The sequence below is a fragment of the Alnus glutinosa genome, chromosome 7 (genome assembly GCF_958979055.1).
Source record: "Alnus glutinosa chromosome 7, dhAlnGlut1.1, whole genome shotgun sequence".
Taxonomy (NCBI): Eukaryota; Viridiplantae; Streptophyta; class Magnoliopsida; order Fagales; family Betulaceae; genus Alnus; species Alnus glutinosa.
In genome coordinates this window covers 29,495,617-29,513,369 of record NC_084892.1, presented here as the reverse complement: position 1 = coordinate 29,513,369, position 17,753 = coordinate 29,495,617, and the positions used below count along the sequence as shown (strand labels likewise).

At 39.5% G+C, this 17,753-nt stretch overlaps 1 protein-coding gene across 1 annotated transcript; it reads right to left on the bottom strand.

Annotated features, from left to right (window-relative positions):
- Positions 1 to 344: 344 nt before the first annotated feature.
- On the bottom strand, positions 345 to 1,983 carry LOC133873782 (cationic peroxidase 1-like). Its single transcript, XM_062311536.1, has 4 exons — positions 1,668 to 1,983; positions 1,333 to 1,515; positions 1,082 to 1,247; positions 345 to 936 (listed from the first exon to the last, which is right to left on the bottom strand). Exons 1-4 carry the CDS (start codon positions 1,899 to 1,901, stop codon positions 551 to 553), a joined length of 969 nt encoding a protein of 322 aa, XP_062167520.1. The 5' UTR covers positions 1,902 to 1,983; the 3' UTR covers positions 345 to 550.
- Between the last annotated feature and the right edge of the window lie 15,770 nt (positions 1,984 to 17,753).

Sequence of the window (17,753 nt, the reverse complement as noted above, 5' to 3'; positions counted from 1 at the left end):
ATTGTCATGTAGAAAAGCCCTATTTACATTAAGTAGGACTCTCTGCATTTTATAGTTCATATTAAATTTTATAGTATCTAATAGTATATGTATTATTTATATTGTCACGTCATTTTAAATTTTTAAATAATTTGAAATACCTTATATATAGTACCGTTAGATGTTTGAAAAATTAATTTGAACAATAAAATAATTAATTTTCATTTCACTTAAAATGAAGAGGATCTTATTGAATAGTTATTTCAACTCACATTCCCTCGACCAATTAAACAAAAAAGAGACATAAATTTCTTCCTTTTGAATCTATTAAATTGTAATGTATATATCCTCTAACACACTCAACAAGTTCTGAATATAATATTATAATTTATCATTCAACTGGGGGATGTAAATATATGATAGTCAACACATCTTTAAATATAATAACAAGATTTCTCCGAGATTGTTGTCTAACTGACTACAAAACGAAATCACATCGACAACATTCAAACAAACACCATTATTATTGGACACCCAAAGCCACCAGAAGAACACTCCGGTCCTTCGATTTTTAGTTGGTTTTCCTGCAGTTTGTTCTGATCTGGCCGCTCGTGCCCGTAAGTGGGCTAATGTTCCCCATCTTCACTATGGCGTTCGCGAAGTCTGTTTTGAAAGTTGCCGAGTCGGAGCTGTAAGTATCAACTTGAGAGTCTGTGGAACCTCCATTATAGAGCTGTTGATCCGAGTGCAACAGACCCTTTTTGTTTTTCAAGTTCGTGAAGTAAGCATTGTCAAAGGTTGTCGGAGAAGTGACGTCAAGAGGGGAAAGATTGTTGTCCCCTCCGGTGCTTGGACATTTCGATTGTAGTGATGTTTTGAATGAGGAGTCTATGTTGGTTTCATTGTATGCCCTGGCCCGGAAGCTAATGCATCTAGCTTGGCCTATTGTGTGAGCTCCTGAAGAAATAAGACTTCAATAACGTGAGAGAGAAAATCGACTATTGAATTAACATGCAAGAGCTCGTAAAAAGTACGTCATATTAATTAATCGTCCAGTAATCTATTAAATATCATTTCTCATTTGTTAAATTTAGAGTTTTACCGGAAAGAGCCACCAATTCATTGGCAGTGAGACCTTTGTTTGAGAAGGAAGTGATAAGGCCACTAAGATCCAAAGTTGGAGCAGGGATGTTGGAATTAGCATCACTTGCACTTGAGGTGGTAGAGTCTCTTCTGCCCAATAGAACTGTCCAATAAGGCCCACCTAGCTGAATTCAACAATTCAATATCATGAGGAAAATTACACCAAAAATAACATGATTTATATAAATTAAAAAATTTTATTTTTCTTACGGCAACAACAGAGTCTCTTGCAACAACGGCTAAGATGTCAGCACAAGATACAACACCAGCACATACGCTCTCTACTTGAGATTTGATGGTATCTATTACATCAAATCCCCTTAGCGAACCATTATTGGGAGCAGCTGTTTTCTCTGAATTGGGGCCATCCAACAGTACAGATCCATCACATCCCTGTAACATAAATTTTATGCAAACTTGTTACTTTCTTTGTTTCCAAGATCCCAAATCATCAACCTGTCTTCTTTGGATTTCACTATATATACTACAGAACGACAAAAACAAAAAAAACAACGAGAGAGAAAGTGATCAGAGAGATGACTTGCATTAACAAAGCAATCATGAAAGTGAAGACGGAGCAACGATGCCCCCATGCGTGCCTCTATTTCCACTGCAGCATCAACAACGGTTTTAATGGTGGAAAGGGCTTTGGGGCAGGATGTATCATAGAAAGTAGAGGATAACTGGGCAGAGGCCATTCCCACAAGCAGTGAAAATAAAAGGCAGAATTTTGTGGTTGTACTGGGAATGGAGTAGGGGATAGAGCGATGGGAAGCCATGACTAATGCTTTCGTGTGAAGAAGCTAGAGGAAGAAGAAGAAGGCTCTTCGCTTGCTGCGTGGTTAAGGCAGAGGAGTACGTTGTCATGTATTTATATTACGTGCTATACCATTGACCGGCATATATATTTTTCTCATGCACAGACCAAGTCAGCGTTGTGAACAAAAAGAATACAAAATGCAATAATTATATAATCTACTACGCCCCTGCTCAGACTTAGTAAAGAACTAAAGATATCTCAAATTTTTTATATAATCTGAAAAGAAAGAAAAAGAAACACAACTTTTAATTATTAATTGGTTTAAAGAAATTGAGTTATAGCACCTTATATATATATATATATATATATATATATATATATATATATATTTTCCTAAAAATTAAAATAACCATCAAAATTAAATATCAAAACTTTCATATTGAAGTTTTTGGAAGTGAATAGCTAGCTAGCTATTTGGAGACTCAAAAATAAATTGGATTTTTATGAACATATACTCTTCTCTCTCCCCCCAACTCCATCCCACTGTATTTCCACATCCGACATTTTTAAAAAAAAAAAAAAAAAAAAAAATCAACCCAATAAATTAAAACAAGGTATGCAAAATAGCATTTTTCATTCATAAAATATATTTTGATTAGCAAATATTTCTTGTGTCTCTATGAGACATTAGACACAATTGGGCCTTCATAGTAGAGAATTGGGGTACGGAACTTTCAATGAAGGGTGATTCCATACAATTGTGGACTTAACAATTGTAGGAGATCCCGATCGACTTTCAATAGACCTTTAATAACAATAATTAATTGCACCAATAATTCATGACTTCGAAAGATGAACTTACGAATACATTAATTTTTGCTTGAGTTAGATGTCATGCGGTTCTATTAATTAATGCCAAAACATGTCACACCTTTGTATTATTGTATAGAATTGATTGGTCAATGGAATTCATAGTAAAACTTTAGGTTAAGTTTTTTTTTTGTAGATGTCCCTCTGGAGTCTGGATGTCGGAAGGTTTGTCACTTTTATAAAACAATAGGCTACTCATCAATGAATTCTATATAATATTAATTGGGCAAAACCGTGTTAGCGTACAAAAAGATAAGTTCTTGCATTCAGGCACCACTGAGGCAGGCTGTTGTTTGTTGAGCTCGTGTCTTAGCAAGAAGAAAAAATAAAAAATCTTCCGAGTGTACCGTAAATATTGTTTGTTAATTTACTTGATATATTTATATATATAATTCAGGCACCACTGAGGCAGGCTATTGTTTGTCGAGCTCGTGTCTTCCGAGTGTACCGTAAATATTGTTTGTTAATTTACTTGATATATATATACACACCTACCACTAAAGAAAACTATTCTCAAGCGTAAAAATAAAGATTGATGCAATTGTGTCACGTTCGAAATTAAAGTTTGAGGTATACTTTGCAAAGAATGAAAGAGAGAAATTGGTCATGTATTGCTATCAATACAAAAAACAAAAAAAGAAAGAAAGGAAAAAAAAAAGGCAATTATTGACGGTTTTTTTCTAGATGGTTTCTACTGGTCATGTATTGCTATCACTACCCAAAAAAAAATAAATAAAAAAAAAAAAAAGCATTTTATGGATTTCTACTGTTCAGTTTTTTTTCTAGATGGTTTTTTTCGAAACCGCCTGTAACAAATTTTTTATGGACGGTTTGTTTAAACTGTCCATAAAATTCCAGACAGTTTTTTCCGAAATCGTCTGTAAATGTTATTCCCAAAGAATTTTATGGACTATTTTTACCAAACCGTCTTTAAAGTTTCAGTTCCAGACGATTTCTTTTGAAGTCGTCAGGAAATATTTTTTCCCACACCATGTCATCAATCCCCGTGATACCCCTAGATTTCACCACATCCATCCGATTTTTTTCCTAGCCAAAATCACAACGGTCCATTTCTTTTGAAAGCCAAAAAATTTCCCAACCAAAATTACACCCCCAATATTCAGCACATTGTAAACAAATAAATACAAAACCCTAACCCTCCAGACCTTGAATCGAGTCGATCTAATTCCCAAACAAACGCAGACTGCCCAGAAGAAGTCGACAGAGGAAAGGCTTCTTCTTCACCGGCTTCTTCTTCATCGGTCTTCTCCCACTACGATAGCACCCTGCAGCTCCTCTACACTGGCTCCCAAGTTGGTTTCATGTTCATCCCCACTGGAAAGATCAACCCCGGTTAGACCTAGTCCTTCTCCTTCACGGCCCCGAAAATCGTCGAAGCTATGGGGCCCCAGCTTGCCAGCAGTGGGTTCCGCATGAACCTGTGGGGCTTCTTTCACGTGAACCATGCCTTTGGGGTTTTGATTGGATTTGAGTGGCTGGATTTGGCCGTCTTCTCCGTCGTCGATCGACCTTGTGGCATTTTTCTGGCTTGATTTGGCCAGAAAAATAAATCCAACTAGATAAACAAATCCCGACAGAAAATAAATAAATCCCGACAAAAAATAAATAAATAAATAAATCCATAAAGGAAAAAAAAAATTACAAAATCTAGACGATTTGGGCCAAATCGTCTGGAATTGCGGACTATTTGGCCCAAACTGTCCATAACCCCGATTAGCAACCCATTTGAAACCGTCAAGAAAAAATCATCTGAACTTTTTCTAGACCATTTTTTACAATTTCTGAACAGTTAGAAACCATCAAAAATTCCAAATTTTTTTATAGTGCACTATATACGTTTTTCTGAATCTTTCGTATCATATTGTGAAGGGAAATGCTAGTATTCCCACCCCCATCCCACCAACCCTAAGCACTATTTAGTGCTTAGGGTTGGTGTGATGGGGGTGGGAACACTAGCATTTCCCTATTGTGAATATTTAAAAGTGGGGCCCATAAATTAATTGCATAAAGAAAAATGCTTCCCTTTTATTCATTTTTTTTTTTTTGAAAACTTTGCTTGCCTTCTGAGCCACCAATTAGACCAAATCAACTGTTAAAAAAAAACAAAAAATTATACCAAATCAACAAATTCAGAAGACATTGTCAAGAGATTTGCGTGTTGTCCGCTACCTTTCGCCACCTACTTAGAGAAATGCTTCTCACACTTTTACTTTCATAAATTTTTACGTAACTTTTAAAATTATAATTGTATTAAAATTTAATATTAATAAATTTTAAATTTAATGTTGATTATTAAAAACTATGTTAGGGAGCTTGTTAAGAATGTGAAAGTGAAAGTGTATATAAACCTCAAGGGGGTGTCTCAGTTGGTCAAAGCAGGGACGGAATCAGAAGTTCTTATGAGCAGAGGCGAAGGGCAAAAAAAAATTTATTGATAGGGATCAATAGGTTAAATTTTATTTTTTTAACCTTGTGATTTTGTTTTTCTTTTTTGAAATTGAGGGGGGGCCATGGCCCCTGCCAGCCCCCCCTTATGCAAGTCTCTGGGTCAAAGCTTGGGATAGTAGGGTATTTCTCCCTTCTAATCCTAGGTTTGAATTCTCCTGAATGCTACTTCCTTCTTTGAGCCAGCTACCTGAGTATAACTCGTGATTCAAGCGCTCCATGTAGATAATGGCGGTTCTCATGAGGTACAGATCGGAGATTAGTCTGTGAATCTAGGTTAGGCCTTTATGCTCGATAATTACACTAGTCCTTTGAGTCAGTTATTCCGAAGTATTATTCAGCTATTAGTAAAACAGGATACCCTGATAAAAAAAAGAAAAAAAAAAAGAAAAGGAAAGTATATTATTATTATTATTATTATTATTACTATTATTACTACTACTACTAAGGAAAAATGGCTTTTACTTTCTTTTTTAAAATCATTATTCTTCACCACCAAGACTTTTTGCATGCGGCATGATCATTATTATTATTATTATTGTTATTGTTATTATTGAAAAATGACTTTTACTTTCTTTTCTCTTTAAAGATTTAAGATTTTATTTACACTGCATAATACATGCACTCCTACCTTAGAAAATGTTTTTTATTTTTATTTTTTGCTGTAACATTTGAGAAAAAAATGTAAGAATATTAATTAAATAATAGGGATATTTAGGAAAATGATAATTATATGATTTTAAACTTTTAAGATAATTGATAATTTAATGTGCATAGTATCAATGTAAAGGTAGTTCAAATTCTCAGTAAAAAGTATATCGTATTTTAATTAAATATTTTAAATATAAAAAAAATTAAGAATTCCTTTAACTGTTAAACTGTCAATCGATCATCAGTTATTACACTGTGTACCATTGGAAATACTTGAACAATTCAAGATTTTGGCTGATTTATTTTTTTTTAATGGATACGGAGATTGAGCGTTTCTAGGTGTGATCTGATGCAAATGCATGTGACGCCCTTTGAATTTAGGATATTATTATGTAATATCCTTGACTCATAAATTTCATCCAATTAGATTGAAAGATTTTTTTCTAATTCAGCCTATAAATTGTTATGTGTTTTTTAACATGTAAAAATCAAATAACTTTTTAAATTAGCATGTGAGAAAAAAAAAATATATGTTAATTCTTACATGTTCAAAAAAACACTCAACAATTTTATAGGCTGAGTTAAAAAATTAGCACCGCCAAAATATTAATCATCCCCCCTTGGTAATCCTCTTCCTCTTTTCCCCATGTTGAATAATAAAAAGAAATATTAATCAACACCACATGCACTTCTTCTCATATGGACATGCATGGTACATTCTACCGACTCTATGAGCATTCATATTGAGCTAGCTAAGATGTTATATCGGTTTGTTTTGTAGTAAAAAAATAAGTTTCAAATCCGACGAATCATTTTGATTCAGGATATGACTAGTTATTAGAGTATCTTTAACAGATGAGCCATTTTTCAGTTTCCTTTCTTTTTGATTCTTTTCCTTTTGATTTTGTTTTTGTTTTTTTTTTTCTCAACATAAATTTTTTAGAGAGCCCCTTTTATACAGTCATGCTGTAAAACACTACTTTTACAACCTCTAATAGAAGTTTGACACCTCAATTAAATACATCATGTAGAGTAGAGATGAAAACACCAGATTTTTCAACCAAATCAACCCACACCCATCGATCCCTTTCTCCAAATTTTTCAACCAAACCCCCACCACGTACCGGACAGAAAGCCATCGCCGAAAACTGTCTCACTTGATCCAGACAGCACCAGCCACGCCCATGTTCTCTCTCTCTTTGCCCACTCTCATCATGGGCTTCGAGAACTTGGGTGGCCTGGCCTCTTGTAATTCATGTGATTATTGCTAAATGTCTGTAAGGAGAATATGGTGAAAATAGTTTTTGTGTTTGATTATACGTGCTTTCCATATGAGTGTTTTGTGGGTGACGAACGGATGGTGAAGAATGGAGAAATAGGTGAGAAGTTGAAAAAGAAAGGGTATCTGATGCCAAAAACACTACAAAAAAATGGCATTTTAAGCTGTTTTTAACTAAAGCGGCTCTAATTAGAGCCGTTTTAAAAAAAGCGGCTCAACTTAATTTTAGTTATTTTCGTTTAAACGGCTCCAATTAGAACTGTTTTAACTAAAATGGCTCTAATTAGAGTCGCTTTTTAAAAACGGCTCAAAATTAATTAGAGCCATTTAACAAAAGCGGCTCTAATTAGAGCTGTTTTTCTTAAAACGACTCTAGTTGGAACCGTTTTAACTAAAATAGCTCCATTTCGAACCCTTTTTTTTTTTTTTTTTTGTTAAAACAGCTCTAATTAGAGCCGCTTTTTTAAAACGGCTCAAATTTGAGCCCTTTTTAAAGCGGCTCTAATTTGAGCTGTTTTAACAAAAGAAAAGGGTTCGAAATGGAGCCGTTTTGAAAACAGCTCTAATTGCAGCCATTTAAACAAAAAAAAAAAAAATGTTTCACATAGATCGTATCACGATCGATCACATAGATCATACCACGATCAATCACATGATCGTACCACGTTCCATCACATATATCGTACAACGATCAATCACATAAATCGTATCACGATCGATCACATAGATCGTATCACGATCGACTATTGATCACATATATATATCGTACCATGATCGATCGCTTAGATCATACCACAATTGATCACATAGATTGTACCACGATCGACCGCACGTGATCATACCACGATCGATTGCACATGATCGTACCACAATCAATCACATAGATCGTACTACGATCGATCACACTTAGATCCTACCACTATCGATCACATAGATCGTACCACGATTGATCACACTTAGATCCTACCACAATCAATCGCACATGATCGTACCACGATCGATCGCATAGATCGTACCACGATCGATCACAGCTAGATCCTATCACGATTGATCGCATAGATCGTACCACGATCGATCACAGCTAGATCCTATCACGATTGATCACACATAGATCGTACCACGTTCGATCACACGTGATGGTACCAACGATCGATTACGTAGATCATACCATGATCGATCACATAGATCGTACCATGATCAAACACACATGATGGTATCACAATCGATCAAATTGATCGTATCACGATCGATCACATTGATCGTACCACGATCGATCACATTGATCGTACCACGATCAATCACATGGATCGTACCGTGATCGATCACACTTAAATCCTACCACGATCGATCACACTTAGATCCTACAACGATTGATCACACATGATCATACAACAATCGATCACACATGATCGTACAAAGATCGATCACATAGACCGTATCACGATCGATCACACTTAGATCGTACCACGATTGATCACTAGATCGTATCACGATTTATCACACATGATGGTACTACAATCAATCACATAGATCGTACCACGATCGATCACACTTAGATCGTACCACGATCGATCACACATGATCGTAGCACGATCCATCACAGAGATTGTACCATGATCATGTTATAGATCGTGGTACGATCAATGTGATGGATCGTGGTACGATCAATGTGATCGATTGTGGTACGATCTATATATCCCCCTCAAAACTACCATTCAATTGTCAATGTCCCCCCTCAAACTACCAAAAAATATCAATGTTCCCCCTAATGAAAAAAATACCCCTCATATAATTATTTAAATTAAGAAAAAATATAAAATAACAAAAAATTATAGAAGATAAAAAATAAAAATAAAAAATAAAAAATAAAAAAAACTGGTTTTAATTTTTTTTGATTCAGAGCTAAGTAGTTAGTATATATGTTAACTAATACACACACTTATAAATATTAAGTAGCATATGTAACATATATTAATAAATTGAGTAAAAAATGTATTAACAAATTTATTAAAAATTAAAAACTATTGGAGCTATATATTATATTTAATTAACTAGTATACTATATGCTTATTTAGTGTATATATAAATATATTTTGTTAAAAAATTTAAATTAGTGATTACAGCCGTTTTTGAAAAAAAAAGCTCTAATTAAAGTCGTTTTTGCCGTAAAACAGTTCCAGTTGGGCTCTAAACATCTGTTTTTTTGGGGGTGGGGGGCAGGACACGAACTCTGAAAAAAATTCAAAATTGTTGAATTTTGATTTTTTTTTTTTTTTCTTTTCTAACCCATTAAAGGCTCGCGAGACATGAAAATCGCATGGACACAAAAATACACGAATTTTCGTGTCCCGTGCGCACATCTCCCATTAATTTCAAATCAACTTCCCTTTTTTCTTTTTTCTTTTTTTTTTTTCAAAAAGGCTGGACACAGCCTATCTCCCTCAACTCAAGCTTTTACTACTCTCTCTCTCTTTCTCTCTCTTCTTATTTGAAAATAAATCTCAACTCTCTCGTCTCTCTGACTCACTCTCTCTCACTCTTTCATTAGTCTTTCTTCTTTTTCCTTTTTTTTTTTTTTTTTTTTTTTTTTTTTTTTTTTTTTTTTTTTTTGCAGAAGACGAGGACTCACCCCACCGGCCGCACGACTCGGTCGCCACTACCCGGAGAAAGAGTTGTCATCCAGGATTTTTTTTTTTTTTTTTAAAGCTTTGTTTTTTGGGTCACCGGTGACCATGGAAGATTGGGGCCGATTTTCCTTCGACGGGGAAGGAAAATACCCTCAGAATCTCGCCGGATCTCGATGACATCGAGATATCTCCTCTCGAGTTCGTTGATTTCGATGAGAAATCCTCAAGCCCAGATATCTCCTGGTAACTTTCCTCTTCCACTTCTTTCTTTCATTTGTTTTTCTTGATATGTGGTTTGTACAATCAGGTCCTCTGTGTCTTTCTTGCTTGCGTTATTGAACTTATTAAATCTGGCAGAAGGGTCTTATTGATCAAGTCGAAAGATTTGTTAGAGCATTCTTTCCATTTTATTGAAGGCGCTAGTGTCTACTGTTCTCAGTTTTTGTGCTTATTGTTAGAACAGTTTCTGGTATGGCAGTTGATGAATCAGAAGAGCCTATCTCCGTTGTCCTGCAAAATAGAAAAACTACGTCGGGGGGAATCCGACAATCCCACTCCGATGCCTTTGTCAGTTTTATCCCAAGTGTATATCACTCTTTTATCACAATGAGCAATCTGAATTTACCTGTCCAGTTGTGAAGTATTTTTACATAAAATGTTGAGAGCGATCCAGTTCTTCAATTGGACCACGTGTCAGATCTGGAGCACTTATCGACTACTCAAATCGTGGGATTGGGGCACATGCTTCACGATCGTGGCCAAGTCGGTCTTTAACCGTCTTGAGATTGTGGAGTCATGGTTCGTGCTCCACGATCATTCTGGAGTCGATTTTCAACCGTCTTGAGATCGTGGAGTCGGTCCTCAACCGCCTTGAGATCGTGGAGTCGGTCCTCAACTACTCTTAGATTGTGGGGACACCTTCCTTAGTGATAGTTATTGTGTAGGTAGTGGGCTTTCTTCCTTGGTTGCTACAAGGTCGGTTTTTACCGTCCTTGACCTTTACGTGGAGTCAGTAAATTACCGACTTTGTATACCTTTCTCGGCAATTAACCGAGAAAGATTCTAATGGGCTGCAATTTTGGCCCATTGGGCAGAATCGGGATTATTTCCCAACAGTTACCCCCCAATTCCTTTTGCACGAAGTAGTTTTGGTGAAAGGAATTTCTATGTGCGTCCCTGCCTAGTTTGAATGTGAAGTAAGCTGGAAATTGTTCATACACCAAGAAATTTGAAATTCAAAAGAGATTTTTTTTTTTTTTTTAAGGAATCGGAACCATCCGAAATAATGGACTTAGTCATCATGAGATTCGGAATCTGTTGTCAGGTCGGTCTGTATTCTTGTGCTGCATGGCTATGACTAGGTTGATTCAGGTTGTTACGCTGCGTGTAATGACACTTGCTGGCCTTTTGGCTGTAAAATTTGTGTCACGCGCTAAGACGCGGGTTTGGCTTGTCTTTCGAGGCCAGCTGTAAATCCGACGGTTACAAAACCTTTTAACCCGGCGCATTCAATGAGCGTCTTTTCAGCTACTTCATGAAGGAGTATATAAACCCCCATCCCTCATTCTTACTTTTTACCACTCATTATTCTGTAAAACACCACTGAGTTTTCCGGCGAGAACCCTCTTTTTCGGGCAATATTTCCTATTTCCCGATTACCTTCAAACTGTTTACCGACTTGCTTCAAACATTTGACAGACTTCCTTCAGACCTAAGTCGCGCTAGCTTCGATGGCTTCTGATTCTGATTATGACGATGCTCATGTTGGTGGCGGCCCCACTCTCATTCCTCATGAGAACAGATTCAAGTCTTTGATTCTGGCCTCTGAGGAGAGCCGCCTCCGCCAGAGTTATAACATTCCGTCTTCAGTAATCCTTCATTTCCAGTAGCCCGAGCAACTTTCCATCGCAGGCGGCGATGTGACAATCACAGAGCAAATGCTGATGGCCGGATTTCGGTTTCCTTTTCCCGAGATAGCCCGGGAATTGTTAGTGCGGCTCGGGGTGGCCCCCTCCCAAATAAAACCGAACGGGTGGAGGTATTTGTTTGCCTCTTATGTTCTTTGGAGGACCAAGCTTCAGAAGAGGATGACTATAGACGAATTCCTCACAATTTTCCGGGCCAGTTTCCGGCGGGACGGTACGGTAGAATTCACCGTTCACAAGAAGCCGTCTATTATTCACCTCGCTTGGAGATATTCCAACAACAAAGAATGGAAGGAGCAAACATTTTGGGTTTCTGGCCAGTGGGAAAAGCCGGAGCAGTTACTATCCCCAGAGTACCAAAGGGTTCCTCGGGACTGGGCCCGCATGAGAGTCGGGGCGTCGGAAGCCCCCGAACTAAACGATGATCAAGTCGATAATGTCGACGCCATACTTGCCTTTGTGAAGGCTACATCAGCCAAGGATGCTAAGGTGGTGCTGGATTTCAACCACCTTGTCACAAACGAGAATATGCGAAACATTCTCGGTTACGAGATCCCGATTTCCGATCATCCTTTTTTGAAGGATAGGAAAGGTAAGGCTCAGAAACCGAAAGAAGACTCTGCGCCTATCACCCTTAAGGGTAAAGAGAAGGTCTCCGAAGGACCGAAGAAGTGAAAGGAGCCAAAAGAGGCTCCAAAAACTGTGAAGAAGCTCTTTACAGATGCCCAACGGATAGGGGCCGAACAAGAAGCTAAAGCCAAAAAGGTGGCCGAGGAGAAGAAGACCGCCAAGTTGAAGGCTACAGAGAAACCGGCGGGAAAATCAAAGGCTTTTCAAGAAAGGCCTCAATTGGGCAAAGAGCCTGAAGGGGAACCTGTTAGGAAAAAACCAAGGATTGAGGCGGCACGGACGTACCTTAAATCGATTGGTTCGGAGGTTAAGGATATTCCCATTCGCGTCGAACCCTTGGCGATGACTGCTTTCGAGTGCTTACCTTAAAGTACCGAGAAGGAGGCTGTGCCTCAGCACCCACCACTAGGTGAAGAACCAGTACTTCGTGACGAGGACATACTCAGCATGGAACTTGTGGGCCAGGATGTGACCCTTCCGTCTATGGTTGGGGAAAGGGTGGCCCAGACCGCCCCTTCTGAAATAGATTCGGCCTTACCCGAGTTGCTAAATGCACAAGTAGAAGCCGAGATCGAGCCTCGTCAAATATCGCAGCCAAGAGGAGAAGCTGAGGTCGGTGATGACACGGGATCTATCCAAGTAGAAGCCGAAAGCGCAGCCGCAGGACCAAGCGTCAGACCTATAGTTTGCCCTGTGGCAGAGAGGGCAAAACCGAGTTCTAGTAGGCCTTTCGTCGAACTTGGAACTGAAGAAGACGGGCCAACGAAGGGACCTACTCGCGATTCTGTCGGGTTTTTTAGGCCAATCTGGGAGTATGAATTTGACGAGGCCTCCTTGGAAGAGCGTTTAGTTGGGCCAATTATGGATGAGGTTCGGGCCCTAACTCTAGCCGACTACTTAGGGCAAAGTACCGTCGGTTGCATTTCGACCGAGGATATGATCGCCTCATTAGTCCGATTGCAAACCATGGTAAGTTTCTTTTGATCCTTTATTTGGCTTTTGATGTTTTTATTTTCTAAGTTTCTTCTTTGCTCGGCAGCAATTGGTGGATACCTTTGCTCTTTTTGACCAGCATAGGGATTTCCACCGAAATCAGGTCCCGGTAGTGGCCGGACTTCAACAACGGATTTCTGAGCTTGAGCTCGAGTTGGCCCGGAGACTATCCCTGGAATCAGAAGTGGCCCGGCTGAGTAAGCTTCTCGCCGAGCGGGAATCAGAATTGGCTAATCATGATGCACTAATTGCTGATGTCGAGCTTATGCGAAATACAGCCGAGGAAGCCAGTCAAGGACTATCCGCCCAACTGGACGCGCGGACTCGTGAATTGTTTGCGCTTAAGGCTCATAATGACAATGTCGAGGCGAGGTATTCGGCCACATCATGTAGTAATACTGTGCTGCGAGCCGATTTGAGTGCTGCGAAGGCGCAAAGGAGAAACGTCGAAGATGCTCGGCGGGGTGCTGAAGAAGCTCAGAGTGCCGCGGAGGAGAAGTTAAAGGAGGTTGAATTGAGCTTACAAGCTGCTCAGGCCGATTTACAAGAAGCTAAACTCAAGTTTCGTGAGCTGCGGAAGAAGTCCAAGCATTATAAATCGAAGGCTGCTCATTATAAATCAAAGGCCGATCGGTTCCATAGTCAAATTCTCGCATTCACCAAGGTTCGGGATCGAACCTGGGTTAACAAATTTAGCTGGGGTTTTGATTCCCTCAAAGAATTTGTGCTTTACCCTTTGATGCCTTCCCCAAATTTTGCAGGGCTGAACTATACCGACTTTATGGATGTTCTCGAGCAAGCTATATTAGAGCTACGGGAAATAGGCCGAGACTTGATTCCTGATATCCCGGATTGGGTTGGTGAATATGCCGAACCTGTTGATGAGGTGACCGAGCCGGCAGACTTAGATGCTTCGACTAAGGCCACTGATATTGAGGCTCCTACTAGCCAAGTTTCCGAAGAACCGAATGTAGACAAAACTTAGCATTTTTTTTTTTTAATTTTTTGGCACGCCTTTTGTTTGGGAGTTTTTGTAAGCCTTTGCTTTTCTATGTTTATAACATTCGGTACTTTTGCAAAAAATTTATGTTGGTGTTGTACCTTTTACTCTATTCTTCTGCTCTGTTCCCGTACCGTCTAGGTTTTACACTTAGCCAAAATTGGCTAAGTGTAAATTTTTGAATTTGGCCTAAGTTTATTAGGCTGCATTTTCTTGTATCCTTGAATTTTGATTCAAAATATTGAACTTCGGACTTGAGTCAAGGCATTTCTTTGACTTGAATCCCCTCAACGTGATTTAAGTCTCGGAATTTGTCCGACTTGAATCCCCTCAACGTGATTCAAGTCTCGGCATTTCTTCGACTTGAATCCCCTCAACGTGATTCAAATCTAGGAATTTGTCCGACTTGAATCCTCTCAACATGATTCAAGTCTCGGCATTTTTTCGACTTGAATCCCCTCAACGTGATTCAAATATCGGAATTTCTTCGACTTGAATCCCCTCAACGTGATTCAAATCTCGGAATTTGTCCGACTTGAATCCCCTCAACGTGATTCAAGTCTCGGAATTTGTCCGACTTGAATCCCCTTAACGTGATTCAAGTCTTGGCATTTCGCGAATGTTGTCTTTTGGATCTAATATGCTGTCTGAATCTACATTTTATTGATAAACATTAAGTTTAAAAACAAACAGATTACATATAATATAACCAGAATTACATATAATACTTCCGGAGATGCTCGGCATTCCATGGTCTTTGCAGCTTTTTCCCGTTTGTATCTTCAAGCTGGTATGCTCCTTTTGGATTGCTTCTAATAACCCGGAATGGTCCTTCCCAGACCGGCCCTAGTTTCCCTTCTGTGGGGTCTTTAGCTGCCGTTGTTATCCTCCGAAGCACCCAATCACCAGTATTGAACGATCGGGGCTTTACTCCTTTGTTATAATACCGAGCTGCTTTTTCTTGATAAGTAGAAGTTCTGACTCTCGCATCTTCTCGTTTTTCTTCCAGAAGATCTAGGTGTAGCTTTAATCCTGTGCTGTTGAACCCAGGATTATAATGCTGAATGCGGAAGCTTGGGGAACCTATTTCAACTGGGATCACTGCTTCGACTCCGAATGCTAGTGAGTAAGGAGTTTCAGAAGTTGCCAAGCTGATTGTCGTTCGGTATGACCACATGACTTCCGGTAAGTATTCTACCCATCTTCCCTTACGCTTCGGGAGTTTTTTCTTCAATATCTTCACTAGAGTTTTGTTTGTTGCTTCGACCTGCCCATTTGACTGCGGGTGATATACTGACGAGAAAACATGTCGAATCTTAAGCTCATCGCACCACTCCTGGAATGGTTTGCAGTTGAACTATGTTCCATTTTCAGTTACTAGGTTGTAAGGTATCCCAAATCTACATATGATCACCTTCCAGAGGAAATTTTTAATTGCCCCAGTTGTAATAGTCATTAAAGGCCCCGCTTTTGCCCATTTCGTGAAATAATCCACTACGACCACTAGAAATCTGCAATTCCCTTTTCCTGTGGGCATGGGCCCTACAATGTCAACCCCCCATTGGGCAAACGGCCATGGTGAAGAAACCGAGCTGAGTTCTACTGGTGGTTTGGTTTGTAACTTTGCAAACCTTTGACACTTGTCACACCTTCGGACCATTTCCATTGATTCTTGATTCATCGTTGGCCAATAGTAGCTAGCTCGTACAGCTTTGTGTGCTAACATTCTACCCCCCGAGTGACTGCCACAGACTCCCTCATGAATTTCCTTTAACACATACTCAACCTCATTCGCTGAGAGGCACTTTAATAGTAGAATTGAATAGCCTCAGTGATATAGAATGTTACCGACAAGAGTGTATCGTGTTGATTGCATCCGGATTTTTCGAGCTTCTTTTTTGTCATTTGGCAGTGGCCCATCCTTAAGATATTCAATCACGTACCTCGCCCACTCAGGAATTACGTAGGCGTCATGGATCTACATTATCGATCCAGCATCATCCACGGAAGGCTTGTCTAGAATGATAACCCGGTGTTTTGAGGCTGAAATCATTTCGTCCGTTGCCGATCCCAGCCAAGCTAGTGCATCGGCTCGTCTGTTTCAGCCCTCGGGATCTGTGTGACCACCAATCGTTCAAAACGGTCCCAAAAACCCAACACCTTGGCAAGGTACTTTATCATTTTTTCACCTTTGGCCTAGGATCCTCCTTGGATGTGGCCGACAACAACCTGTGAGTCGCTTCAGACTTAGAGGTTTTTTGCTCCTAGATGTTCTGCCAGGCTAAGGCCTGCTATTACTGCTTCGTACTCCGCCTCGTTGTTTGTGGTTGGAAAGTCTAACTTTAATGCCACTGCAATTTCCTCCTTATCCGGTGTTATCAAGGCCACCCCAGCTCCGCTTCGGGACTTCATGGATGATCCATCTACATAAGCTATCCATGCTTCTTTTGCAGGCGTTTCATGGCTCTCGGGGAGATTGCTGAATTCTGCAATAAAGTCTGCCAGAACTTGGGCCTTGATGGTGGTTCTCGGATGAAATTCCAGGTTAAATTCTCCGAGTTCCACAGCCCAATTTACTAACCTTCCTGAGAGGTCTGGCTTTTGCAATATTTTCTTCAAAGGATACTCTGTGAGTACCCTTATAGCATGTGCCTGGAAGTATGGTCTCAACCTCCTGGCTGAAGTGATAAGGGCAAAAGCTAACTTCTCAATTCGAGGATACCTTTCTTCGACCCTGTGTAGCGCCCTGCTGGTGAAATATACTGGCTTTTATAGACCCGACTCCTCTCGGACCAAGACCGAGCTAAGAGCTGATGGCGACACTGCTAAGTATAGGTAGAGAATTTCTCCTTCCTCTGGCGAGCTTAGGAGTGGTGGGTTGGCTAGGTATTCTTTCAAATGACCAAAAGCCATTTCCCACTCGTTACTCCAAACAAGCGCCTTCAGGAGTATCTTGAAGAAAGGCAAACATTTATCTGTCGACCAGGAGATGAACCGGTTTAGGGCTGCAATCCTCCCAGTCAATTGCTGCAGTTGTTTTGTTGTTCGGGGAGCTTACATTTCCAGCACAGCTCGGTTTTTTCGGGGTTTGCCTCGATTCCTCTACTTGAGACCATGAATCCCATAAACTTTCCGGATGAGACACCGAAAGCACATTTCGCTGGGTTTAACTTCATTCAATATCTCCTTAATGTGTTAAAGGTTTCTTCGAGATCGGCTAGATGGCTGGTCGCTTTTCGGCTTTTCACCAACATGTCATCCACATATACTTCTACATTCCTTCCGATCTGGTCACAGAACATTCTGTTGACTAGCCGTTGATAGGTTGCACCGGCATTCTTCAAACCAAATGGCATCATATTGTAGCAATACAACCCCCGGTCAATGATGAAAGAAGTTTTTTCTTCATCGAGCTCGCTCATGTGGATCT

What these genes read in the sequence shown, in the direction of transcription:
- LOC133873782 (XM_062311536.1), bottom strand. Translation starts at nt 1,901, where the DNA reads ATGGCTTCCCATCGCTCTATCCCCTACTCCATTCCCAGTACAACCACA. An exon ending in TTCATGATTGCTTTGTTAAT is followed by an intron (nt 1,516 to 1,667) that starts GCAAGTCATCTC and finishes TTTATGTTACAG; the next exon opens with GGATGTGATGGATCTGTACT. An exon ending in TGAATTGGTGGCTCTTTCCG is followed by an intron (nt 937 to 1,081) that starts GTAAAACTCTAA and finishes TTATTTCTTCAG; the next exon opens with GAGCTCACACAATAGGCCAA.